General features: G+C 32.0%; 1 protein-coding gene and 1 long non-coding RNA gene across 5 annotated transcripts in view; one reads left to right on the top strand and one right to left on the bottom strand.

Moving 5' to 3' along the window:
- Positions 1-12,239, bottom strand: part of LOC135831296 (pleckstrin homology-like domain family B member 1) — a 113,555-nt gene that overhangs the window by 22,074 nt on the left and 79,242 nt on the right. For 3 of the 4 annotated variants that reach the window (XM_065343675.1, XM_065343678.1, XM_065343676.1), the window contains 11 exons: positions 11,717-11,847; positions 9,866-9,970; positions 9,195-9,296; positions 8,159-9,071; positions 6,562-6,761; positions 6,383-6,482; positions 6,065-6,289; positions 5,856-5,948; positions 5,571-5,742; positions 5,227-5,404; positions 3,073-3,160 (listed from right to left, as the gene is read on the bottom strand). In XM_065343675.1, the coding sequence (XP_065199747.1) occupies positions 3,073-3,160; positions 5,227-5,404; positions 5,571-5,742; positions 5,856-5,948; positions 6,065-6,289; positions 6,383-6,482; positions 6,562-6,761; positions 8,159-9,071; positions 9,195-9,296; positions 9,866-9,970; positions 11,717-11,847 (2,307 nt within the window). The remainder of the gene's footprint in view (positions 1-3,072; positions 3,161-5,226; positions 5,405-5,570; positions 5,743-5,855; positions 5,949-6,064; positions 6,290-6,382; positions 6,483-6,561; positions 6,762-8,158; positions 9,072-9,194; positions 9,297-9,865; positions 9,971-11,716; positions 11,848-12,239) is intronic. The other variant, XM_065343677.1, reaches the window with a different exon arrangement.
- On the top strand, positions 9,942-12,239 carry LOC135831311 (uncharacterized). Its single transcript, XR_010556176.1, has 2 exons — positions 9,942-10,079; positions 11,830-12,239. It is a non-coding gene; the product is annotated as an uncharacterized LOC135831311 (long non-coding RNA).

Raw genomic sequence — 12,239 nt, 5'->3', positions numbered from 1 at the left:
AAATTTAATTAGATTAAAAATCGTCTAAACATATTTTGAAAATCAGACTGAAACTATCATTCCAAAATTATCCTGAAATTGTTTCAAAACATTCTGAAAAAAAAATGAAAATCGACACTAAATTATTCAGAAATCATTTAGAATCAAAATATAAATCATCCCGAAGTAATTTCAAAATTCATTCAAAGCATGGTAAACATTTTTTTTTTTTGAAAAAACCTGAAAATTGACAGAAATTTGTTTGAAAATCTTTAAAAAAAAACACGATGTTAAACCAATTTAAAAAAATAGTGGTTTTGCTTCAACAATTGTTCGATTTTTATTTTAAAAAAATCTGAACATTTTAGTAAAATCATGAAAGATTCAAAAAATTGAAATTTATTTGTGGCCATAGGTATTTTTATTCTTATATTTGGTCACAACAGCACTATTTAATGTACTTTTACCGCTTCCCAAAATTATGAAAAAGTGGGACTTGTCTCCCTCCCTCCTCCCCCCAAAAAATAGTAGAATTCGAGGAAGGTATTCTCTTGAAAATTTTTTTCCCAGGGAATTTTGACACAGAGATGGACATTTTCAAAATAAAATCTCAAAATATATTTCTTACATTTTTTTTTTTGATTTTTTCCAGTTTTTGGAGCCTCTACATAAGAGAGCCAACATCATTGGGAGGCACCAAAAAGGATTTTTTTAAAGCTAAATGTTACTATTTTGTAACAGATTGCTTTTATTTTTGTTCTTTAAAATAAATAAATAAATAAATAAATAATAAGGGTTACTCAAGAGACTAGAAATGCAGATCTTCAACAGTTACATATTACAGAATTCAATTTTTTATTCATTTTTTTCAACTTTGAATGATTTTAGGATTTTTTTCTTGATAATGGAGTTATCTACTATTCAAGAATTCGACAGCAATTTTTGATTTTTCCGGCAATTTAGAAAGGGGTGGGGGCTTCTACAGCCGTTACCCAATATACCTTAGAGGACCGATGGAAAACTTTTCTTAAAAAGGAATTTTTTAAAAATTGACGAAAAAATGATGAATTTTTAAATAGATTGGATGTTTTTCGTGTTTTTGATTTTTTCGGCTGAAAAAATGAACAATTTTTTGAAGGGGGGGGGGGGGGCGTAAAAATTCGTACATTGATTCGAAAAAAATGCTCGATATGGAATTTCTATAGCTATACTAATGAACATCTATTTCAAAGCCCATTTGCCATTTTTCCATTGAAAAAAAGCTGGCCAACAGACCACCACTCATAATTCAATTTGAGCTCCACCTTCCTCGTGCCATACGTTGCTGTGAATTCATTACCCTCATTTATTATCTGGACCAGTATATACTTAAAAATAAATTTTCAGGCCTGTTTCCATAAAAAAGAACCACTTTTTTTTAATAAATATCCTATTCCTAATTGATTTAAATTATCTCGATGATGGTAGAATTAAAAAAACACGCATGCAGATACAAAAGCACCAGTTTTAGCCAGCCAGCAGCCAGCAATATGATTGAAATACATCCTGATTTAAAAGGCTATTGTCCGGATCTTATGGCAAAAATCCAAAAAACCGTTGAAAAATGTTAGATAATCAGCATTACATCGCGTGAAGCTCGATATTAAAATAACAATACCACGGCGCGAATTTATTCACGGTCGATTAATTTGACCGAAAATTCGTGTATATTTAACTCGCGCTGGTGGCAAATTCCACGAGATAATGACAATCATTTGTTCGTGTAAAGTGACATGTTAAGATGAAAAATGTTGAGCAGGACTAGACAGTAGACATATGAGACGTACTTGAGGTACTTCCTGAGTAAGACAGAGGAATTGAATGGATAATTAATCGTTCAAAGGGACAAACGAATCACTCGAATGAGCTTACAAAAAATAGCTACCAAAGGTGTTAAATTATTTTCATTTCTTTTGATTAAAATGCGTATGATTTTTTTGATTTAAGATTAGATTCAATTCTTACATTTGAATCAGAATCGTTTTACTCACTTCAGAATTTGAAACCGCACTGCTGACCCGTCGATCTTTCAATCGTCTCTTGTTACTATCAGCTTTAAAATAATTCATCCACACTAACGCCATTTCGCGAATACTTTTATAAAATATTGATCCACAAAAAATATCAACCAATTATAATTATTAAAATATCAAACTCGAATTCGATACACGCTCGAACAACAATAAAATTCGCATATTCGCGACGAACTCGGTTAAAAATTTGACCGCGAAGTCGCGAGTAATTTAGCCGGTAACACACCGAGTCTGTCGGTAGTTTCTCACTGAATCAGCAACAGAAAGAAATATCTCGTGAGTAATGAAACGAACGCATGTCTTATGGCATCAAAATCATCGTGATTCATCCAAACTCTGGTATGTGTAACCAAGACACACACGTTTATAAAAGAACAACTACCTCCAAGACGACGTTACGACGACGGGGATGAGTTTTCTTTCGTTTTGAAAAGAAAGTACTCGTAATAAGCTATACGTCAGCGTCATTCAAGTCACTGTCGTGTCGTACACATTCGTAAAAATACGAACGTAGTATAAATTACTATAAACATTTCGACGTAGTCCAATATTTACAATGATTTTTTATGCCACTGGTTGGAAAATAAAAAGGTAAACATGGACGAGGTGGGTGACAAAACAAGCGAAATCTATAAAATGACCGACACCGCGACGCGTAAGTACACGTAATACGGTTAAGTAAAAATTAAAACGTAGAAATCACGATCCCCCTGTATCGTCCTGGCTCGTGACCCATTCAACTCGCACTCGCACACCGATGTTGTTTCTACAGCCAATTTTCAAAATATTAATATCGTAAGAATGACGTACATTAAACGTACGCGAAAATACGTGTTTATTCCGACAAATACTTACCTATTTACACTCTGCGCAGATCGCCGAGCAGAGTGTCAAATGAATACGAATATATACAAATGATCGTACTGTACGAGTTTTTAAACAGGATATACCTACAGAAGGAAATGGGAGAAAAACGATGCCGAATATTCTATTATTGAAGATGATATTTTTGAAAACTCACCATGTTTGATTGAACAGCACTTCCATTTGCTTCGATTTGTTCTTCGTCGATGGTAGTTTTAACGGGCGATTTTTCTTCATTATTTGGGCTATAAAATGAAAGCTGGCATTAAAATATATCCTCCTTCCTCCTTATTTATTTTCATTTTATTCTATATTTTCAAAACCAATTTTAGTAGCAGATTTAATGAGTAAACAAACATGGACAAAAGTTTTGATCGCATTAAAACTTGATCAACTAGGAACTCGAAGGAGTAGAATCTTGCAAAAGTTGCCCAGATTATTGAAAATTAAATTGAACAGTCTCAGAATTGAATGAAAATTTGCTAAAATTGAAGAATTCGTATTTATAAATTTAGTCAAATTGACTTCTCAGTTATTGACCATTGCCATAAGTTTATATAAAAATCCACACAATTGAACGAACATTGCGAAAATTGATTTCAAAATTTGTTAGAATGTCATAAAAATTGTTAAAATTAATAAAGCATTGCAAAAATTGAGCTAAACATCACAAGAATATTCAAATTTGAAAAAAAATTAAAAATTACGAAAAATTGATCAAGAATTAATATTGAGAAGTAATGAAATTTTGAAAAAATTACTAAAGTACGATAAAACCAGTAAAGTTGACACAAAAATCACTTGAAAGTCACCAAAAAATGGAATTTCTGTAAAATTGTGTAAAACTTTGTAAAAATTTCTCAAGACATCTTTAAAATTAGGCATAGTTGGAACGACGTTGAAACATTTTTGAAAACGACAATTTAACTTGACAAAATTTCCCGAAATTAGGAGTGAAATTTTGCAACCAAAAAAAAATCGAGATTAGGAATTGAAAATTAATTAAATATTCTCAAAATTGCATAAAAGTTTACTCGACTCGTAAAAATGAAATTATAGAGAAGTCTTTTTTAACACCGCCCACCAGTCAAACTCGACTTCTCAGATACTAAAAATTACCATAAGTTGATAGAAAAAAATCAGTAGAATCGAGCAAAGTTTTGCAAAAATTGTTCAAAAATTTGTTAGGATATTATAAAAAATAGCAAAATATTGCAAAAATGCACTTTTTAAAAAATATTGAAAATTTCTAAAAAAATCATGAAATATAAGGCATTGAAATTGGATGAAATTGCGAAAAAATCGCACAGAATATCAGAAAAACCGTAAAAAAATACACAACAATTTGCTTAAAACACCGTTAAAAAGAAGAAAAAAAACTTGTTAGAGGGACACAACAACGTAAACACATCTAAAAACGAACAAAACGTTATAAAATTTCTAAAAATTTGGAAATTTTGAATCAAATCTCACAAAAGTTATCTAGATGAAAATTTAGTGAATAAACATTCTTGAAATTTAATACAAAATTTTCAAAGTACAAATAAAAGCATTACAAAAATTGCCAAACCAATATCTCAATTATTGAAAATTGCCATAAATTAATTGATGGAAAATCAGCATAATCGAGCAATAAATACTTTGCTAAAATCGCTCAGAAATTCATTAAAATGTCATGAAAATAGTAAATTGAAACTGACTAAATTTTTTTTAAAAAATCGCAAAAATGCTCAAAAAAAATTAAGTTGAACAAAATTTTGCTAATATTATAGAAAAACTATAAAATTGGCATAAAAAAATAACTGAAAACGACTAAAAAAAAATAACGAAATGCTCAATTTATCAAAATTATATAAAAACAATATTAAAAATGCCGAGAAATTGATAAAGTTTCTCAAAATTTGAGCAAAATTTCAAGAAATTGTGTACATTTGGAAAACACTGGATTTCAAATTAAATTGACCAAAAATATCACCTGATGGCTCATTGTTAGTAGCTATTGAAAAGAAAATATAAGAAGTAGGTATCATAAAAACAATAAAATGGGCATGGAAATCACTAAAAATCATCAAAACTTGATGTTTGAGTATAATTGAGGTGAATTTGGCAACAATTGATGGGCCATCATAAAAAATCCATAAAGTATCTCAAAATTTGATTCAAATTTTTTTAAAAAAATGAACGAATTACCCTAGACAGAGATTTTTTTACTTTCCATGTTCAATGCTACTAAAATCAATCGTAAGAAAATCACCAATTTGAACCAGTGGCCAATTTAACAACCCGATTCCGGCATCAAATTCAAACATACCTTTCGGTGACGCGATCCGAAGACATGACGCTCGAATTATCGCTACCAATGCTGGTAATTGAGCTGCAATTATTCTCCCTTTGTTTCTTATCCTCTTCCCACTGGGCTTTAACTTCATCTTGTACGCGACGTTTCAACGCTAACATTCGTTTCCGTTCTTCTTCTATAACATGACCTCCTACGTTACATACGAAACGAACGTAAAACAATAATCGATTTACACCCGTATCAAGGAAAAACTTAATACTTCGCAGTAAATACCGGTATGATTAAGCGAGTAAGTCTATATAGGTGTATGGGTAAAAAAAAGAGGATTATTATTTATTCAGCGTTTAAGTACTAACCTTGTTGAGCTAGATGAAGTTGTCGATTACGTTCAATTTGTTGCAACGAAGCTATCGTCCTACGTCCCAGAGAATTCGAGCTGCCGCTTTCCATCAACGGAGCATCAGACGTGACGCGTGAAATTCTATCCAAATCTTCTTGAGATTGCGTTTTGTACGAATATACGGTTTCCTGTGTAAGATATGCACGAGACGATAAGTACATAAAGTACATATTTTAAAATCGCATTGACTCGCACGAATTCTTTATTTTAAAATATTCGTATACGAAGCATTTCAACTTACGTCACACGAGTCTATAGCTTCTTCTGATATTTCATTCAGTGATTTAGAGGTTTCTTTCAACTGAACGCTGATATCTTGCAGTCTACTGTGATTCTAAAATGAAAATTTGAAATAAAAACGAATTAATAATTCTTAAAGTAGAACCTTGTAATTATAATCCCTCTGGGGACCAACCAAAGTGTACGTTATAATGAGGAAGCAATTCTTACTTGTTGTAAGGTACGAGTATGACATCGAACTTGCAATTCTAACGATCTTATTTCGTCGGACGCATTCTGAAGTAATTGTTCTTTTTGCGAATATAATCCTGAGATTTTTGATCTAGTGTGTTCCATAGCGTTATTTGTTTTATTCAGTTCTGATTGCAATTCATCTCGTTTCGATAACAACGCTGCTTCTTCTTCCAAAAGACGGAATTCGAAATCTTCAAAACTCTGTAAAAAGTTAATTAAAACATCACGTTACATTCATTTTCATTCAAAACGATTTATGTCGCTATGATTATTGGAGCATTTCTAAAATTTTACTTTAGTTTCTTCTTCCAAAATTTCTTTGCTTTTGCCAATTGATTCAATGATAGATGATTTATCATTTTCGTTACTTATGCAAGATAGATTTGATTGTAATCTGGAAAACACAATAAATGAATAGGTAAATCAAAAATGTGAAACTTGAATACCTCAATGAAATTTCGATCACAACTTACACGTTGAGAATATTTTGTTGTTCGTCGACGACAGATTTATTTTGATCTTGTCGTTCGGTCTGTTGTTTCGAACAAGCTTCGATTTGTTTTTCACAATGGTTGACTTTTTCTTGAACGTTGGAGAAGTGCTCTTCTTCGGAAACCAGTTTCTCGTTTTCAGACTTTAATTCGCCTTCCAATAATGCTTTTTCCATTTCAAGCTGTAAATAGACAAAAATGATATTTAATTAATTGTTCATTACAACATTGAAAAAAATTTTAAAAAGAAAGCATGCGAAATTTATCACTGAGATATCTTAAAATTTAGTAAGAATGCTTTCAAAATTATATTTACATAAAATATTATTATGAAAATGATTGAAAAAAGTGCAGAAATGGGTCAAATAAATTACATAAAAATATGAGCATTTTGAAATATCAAAAAAATTAGTTATACATAATTCATAAAATAATTTTATTTAGAACACTGGAAAATAAAAGTTGAATCACACTTGAAAATTTCAAATTTAAAAAAAAATAATTCCCAGGAAAAAAAATATCAGATACCTAATTACCTACTAAAATTGTTTAAAATTTCACAAAAAAAATTGTTCAACGTCCTATAGAACTATTTGGGACATTTTCGACATTTTCGTAACTACTTCTAAATAACATAAAAAATGTGGTGAAATTGTTTTTAAAATGTAAATGGAAAAATAAACGAAATACTTTCTCCTGCTCCCTCCAAAAGAAAATTTCAAAAGGGGTTTACTCTTCCACTTTTAAATAGAATTTTTTTAGAATTTCAAATCGTATTCCGAACAATTTTTGATTAAACAAGTTTTTGTGTTTACATTACACAATTAAGTATCTAAAATGTAGACAACTTCTGAGTCACTTCATCGAATTCCAGGGAATATTTCAAAAAATAACTCTTTTCAAAATTTCACCTGCTTACAAATTAACGAATTTGAAGGAAGAAACACAAGAATTACAAGCCTGACACGTCAATGAGACAGATAAAAAAAGTAAAGAAGCAATTAAATGAAATTCTTGGTAATTTTTTCAACTTAATGGGCTCATTTATTCAAATTTCTATGTAGTAGGCAACAACCCCCTGCTCTCTGCCCTGCCCACAAGGTTCGTTCACCTCAAGTCATACTAACTGAACATTTTCACAGGAATATGACCTTTTATCAAGTCAAGCACAGTGCTAAGGAAAGAAGGAGAGGGTGGGTGAAATCGAAATTGAAAAAAAAACAAAGATACGAGTATGTATCAGTATGTCTTGACACACTCGACAAATTTCAACGACTGAAAACATCCTGGATATTTTTTCTGAGGGGGGAGAGGGAGAGAAAAATCAAAAAAATTTATTTTACATCGAATCGAAACTTTGAAATGTTTTCCAGTCTAATGACACTTGACACTACAAGAATTTTCCAGATTTGGATTTGACAGTCAATCCAGAATTTTCTCAAGGGGATGGAGAACGGGGGGAAAGTGAAAGAAAAAGTAAAGAAAGTGTAGGATTGCTCATTTTGAATTCTATAAATTTTGAGCATCAAAAAGTCAATCGCAGAAACTTTAAATTTTGAATCGATAAAATAGAACTCACCTCTCTAATAATCTCATCTTTCTGCTGTTGAATATCCAATAGCTTGGTTTTGACGTTATTAATAGCATCCATCAGTCGAGACTGTTCACTCTGTAGTCTTTTCAATTCGCATTTTTTCATACTGAATCGTTGTCTTTTTAGCGCGATATCGATTTCTTCCAAAGGTAAAATGAATTTTGATTCTTTACTGGAGAGCAGTGTTTCATCCAAAGGTAATATGAATTTAGCTTTGGACGCATTCGACGCCGCTCGTTCTTTAGTTTTCTCGTTCTCTCGGACGATTTCATTCAATTCCAACACAAGTCCGTTTAGTTTCTCGATACCGTCGTCTTTGTCGACTTTATCATCGGAGCTTTTATTATGATGAGACAACAGAGTGGCGCTTTTTGATTTAGCGTAATCGTTGCTGGAAAAATTAGCGAGTTCGTTTTGATTATGGTGATTGTTGGCGACATCGAAGTTGATCAACGACGTCGACATGATATTGGTTTCTTTATCTTCATTGGTGGTTTTCGTAGCACTGGTGAACGATTCGTGGTAACTTCTCGACATAATGTCTGTTTTCGGTAATGAGTCTTGATTGGCCGATGCATTATTGATTGCATCGGGATCAATGCCCAAGAATTTGTACTTTTTCAATGTGTTATTTTTGGCTATAGATGAGTACGAAGAATTGTACGAGGAATTGGTGTCGTTGAATCGATCCGGGCTGGTGGCGTATCCGTTCCCGTTCATCGATCTATCTTGGTGGTAAAATTTAGGCGAATTTTTGGCGTTGAATTCCGTCACGTGGTTTCTCATCACGTGACCGGTGGTATTGGCTCTTCGAATGGTCGCAGGGGATGAGTTCGATAGTTCGTATTCGTTCAACAGGGCTAATTTGTTTTCTAATAATTCCAACGAGTAATCTTTCCTGTGCAAATAACAAACAGAACAATATAAGTCGATGTAAGTAAGGATTAAATTACATCGGTAGGTGCAAGGCATCGCGTCGCGACACGGATTACGTTCGGTGTAAAATATAACTTCAAAGTACCTGGTGATCTTTGGACTGGCGACGGTTTTGATTCGTGTCCTAGGACTGTTCGGGTAGCTTGACTTCTCCGAATGATGATCCGAATTCGATACTGTTGAATCGCTGTATCGTTAAAAAAAAAAAAAGACAAAAGACACACCGTTGTAGTAATAATACAAGTAATTAATCGATACAACGATAATATTTAAACGTCGTAATAGGATATTTCTTTCATCGTCCAATAACCGCAATCATCGTTGAAACATTGATACTCACAAAGCAGGTTCGTTAAATTTCAGACAATTTTTTCCCCAACCAATGAAAAGCCACACTTGTCTGCTCACCTGTGTACCCTTCGTCTCGTCTCTCCCAAGCGAAGCGTACACGTTTACATCGATATTTCATTAGATAGAAATTTAATATCGATACAGACTGCTATTCGATTCACTTCGGTAATCGTGTACCTAGTTCATTCAAATTAACTAACTCGCTTTGTTTTCTAATATGTCACACCACATCACACCATACACAGGTTGGTATTAAGTAAGTTGGCAAGGTGAGTTTTTGAAGAAAAAAAATCTACCTACTTGTTCATAAACGATCACACAATAACACTAAGAAAGCGATATAAACAATGCACCATAATAAGTACACCATCACAAAAGGTAATATATACGTTACATATTACTTACTTCTTATCGAAATTGAAAACTATGCCGTTTCGCGGTGACTCAGGTGTTTTCGCTATAGGTGATAGACACTGTTTATCGCGTGGTAAGGAACCATTCGTTTTTATTCTGCGGAAAATAAAACACCATAAAAATTACGATTGAGCTTTCATGTATGTATTCTGTTCGGTTTCGTTTTCGTATTGGTGCGCAAGTTTGAAAATTAATTGCGATACAGGTAAGGTTCCTACAACAAGGTATCATAGGGGACATCGAAACTAATAATTTATCGAAGGTTTATCCCTCCTCTACAGTTTATTAACCGAACACGTGTGTTTTAGGCTGTAAAATACTGTTATCGGTTCAAAATAAACAAAAACTCGTAAAAAAAATTCCATCGTATTAAAAAATATAAATAAACATAATCCCAGGAATTTTTCTAGAGCTTTCTATGCACGTTGGGAGTAATGTAACAAAAAAAAAAAAATAACAAAGACTTGAAATGAAATCACAATAATATTTCGAAACTCGAAGAACTAAAGAAAATTTCATAATGTGGATTATTCACGCCCAGGTAGAAATACTCAGGTGCATACCTACCTATGTATTTTATTACGAAAATTACCTTTACATTTATTTTTAAAACCAGATGTAAAATCGTGAGGATTTTCGAAAGATTTCATCCAAATATTGACCATGAAGTATGAACAAAACGATCACGTAGAAAATGAATTTGCAAAAAAAATTGATGTGCCAGTTATTGAAATACTCGAAGGCATTCCATAAAAATTATCAACAAAGAATTCCCATCCATGGTTTTTTTCTACCCTATCTTTTGAAAACATTAAAATTTTTACGTACAGTGCTTTTCAAATACGAAAGATGAAGGTGAAAAATCATTATCAGAAATGGATGTTTTTTTTTCTGTTTACATAAAAATCATAAAAAAATCTTTCTAGTAAATTTTCACGAATTCTTAAAAAAATAATAGAACAGAAATCAGAGATGAAAACAAAATTTCTCGATCATGTTTGCACATAAAAGTTTTTCTAATAAGACTAATTTGTTGAACATCTTCTTCAACTTACCTATTAGTCAGACTCCAATTTTTTTAGAATTTTTGAAAAATATATTTTTTTTTACATTTTCTTTTCTACTTCAAAAACTGACCTAATTAATAGTCAAAAAATGTTGAATATCAGATAATATTATTTAGATTTTGGGTGAATTTTAAAAAATTTAAAATTAACTATTTTCAACAATTTTTTTTTTTTTTTTTTTTTTGAAAAATATCTAATTCAAATTAAACTTGAAATAAATTGATATCGACTTTTTCGAACCGAATCTCGCCATTGCCAGTGTATCATTAATATGGGCGAGTAAAAAGCAAGACGTGGCTTATTCTCGACCTGTTTAACGAGTTTGTACACATTTGGGAAACTTCGGGTGCATTTTAGACCAGAAATTTCCGATTATTCACACATTTTGCAAAATAAGGACGGTAAAAAAAAAAAGGACACTCGAGGTGTTCTGGAGAAAATCGGCTCAAATGGGTCGAGAATAAGCCACAACTGGATTTTCAGCTGCTCAAAATTAATTTCCGCACTTTCTGGAGAACATTAAAAAATTCTGGAGAAATGAAAAATCGTGTTATGGAGACTCCAGAATGGCCGGAAAAAGCGAAATTCGTTCGTCAAAAATCTAAAAACCAAATGGCGGTTGGGATTTTGGTTAAAAGTAATTAAAACAATTTTTCACTTCCAAACTGTCAAAAAAAAAACATCAAAATTTTCAAAAAATTAATACAAATTTCTCACCTCGAAACGAAAACGTCATTTACCTACACTTACGTAACAATGCTATACACAAACTCACCTAACTTGGGGTTTATTGAACCGATCATTTTGAGCTTGTTTTTCGTAATCGGCGCAAGCAGTTAGAATCTCTTCTAATCTAAGACGTTCCACTCGTTCTCTTTCTTGTTCCAGTATGCGATTCTGATGAGCCTGCGAAAGAAAATGGAAAAATCAACTACACAGATTACATTACGTTACCATACCAGTTACTTTCAGAAGAGTACATCATAAGAACAATATGTATAAGATAAATTTCGCGCAAAAAATCCACATTTCACGGCGATTAGTAAGGTATTTTTTACACGTGAAAACGCTAGCGTTTAATTTTGCTTACTTGGGTTGATAAAATTTAACGTTTACACCGTTTGATTTCACACTATGTCGTCGCCAACGAGCGAAAAAATGAGCGAAGGAAAAAAAAAGAAGAATGAAAAGAACGTTTACTTTCATACACGACGTAACATCGTATACTAATTTAATGCCATCTTGTTTGTTGTTTCTTTATAAGTCATAGTATTATAATTAAAAACATTATTACGCTT

This window comes from Planococcus citri, chromosome 1 (genome assembly GCF_950023065.1).
Source record: "Planococcus citri chromosome 1, ihPlaCitr1.1, whole genome shotgun sequence".
Classification (NCBI taxonomy): Eukaryota; Metazoa; Arthropoda; class Insecta; order Hemiptera; family Pseudococcidae; genus Planococcus; species Planococcus citri.
This window is presented reverse-complemented; position numbering and strand designations above follow the sequence as displayed.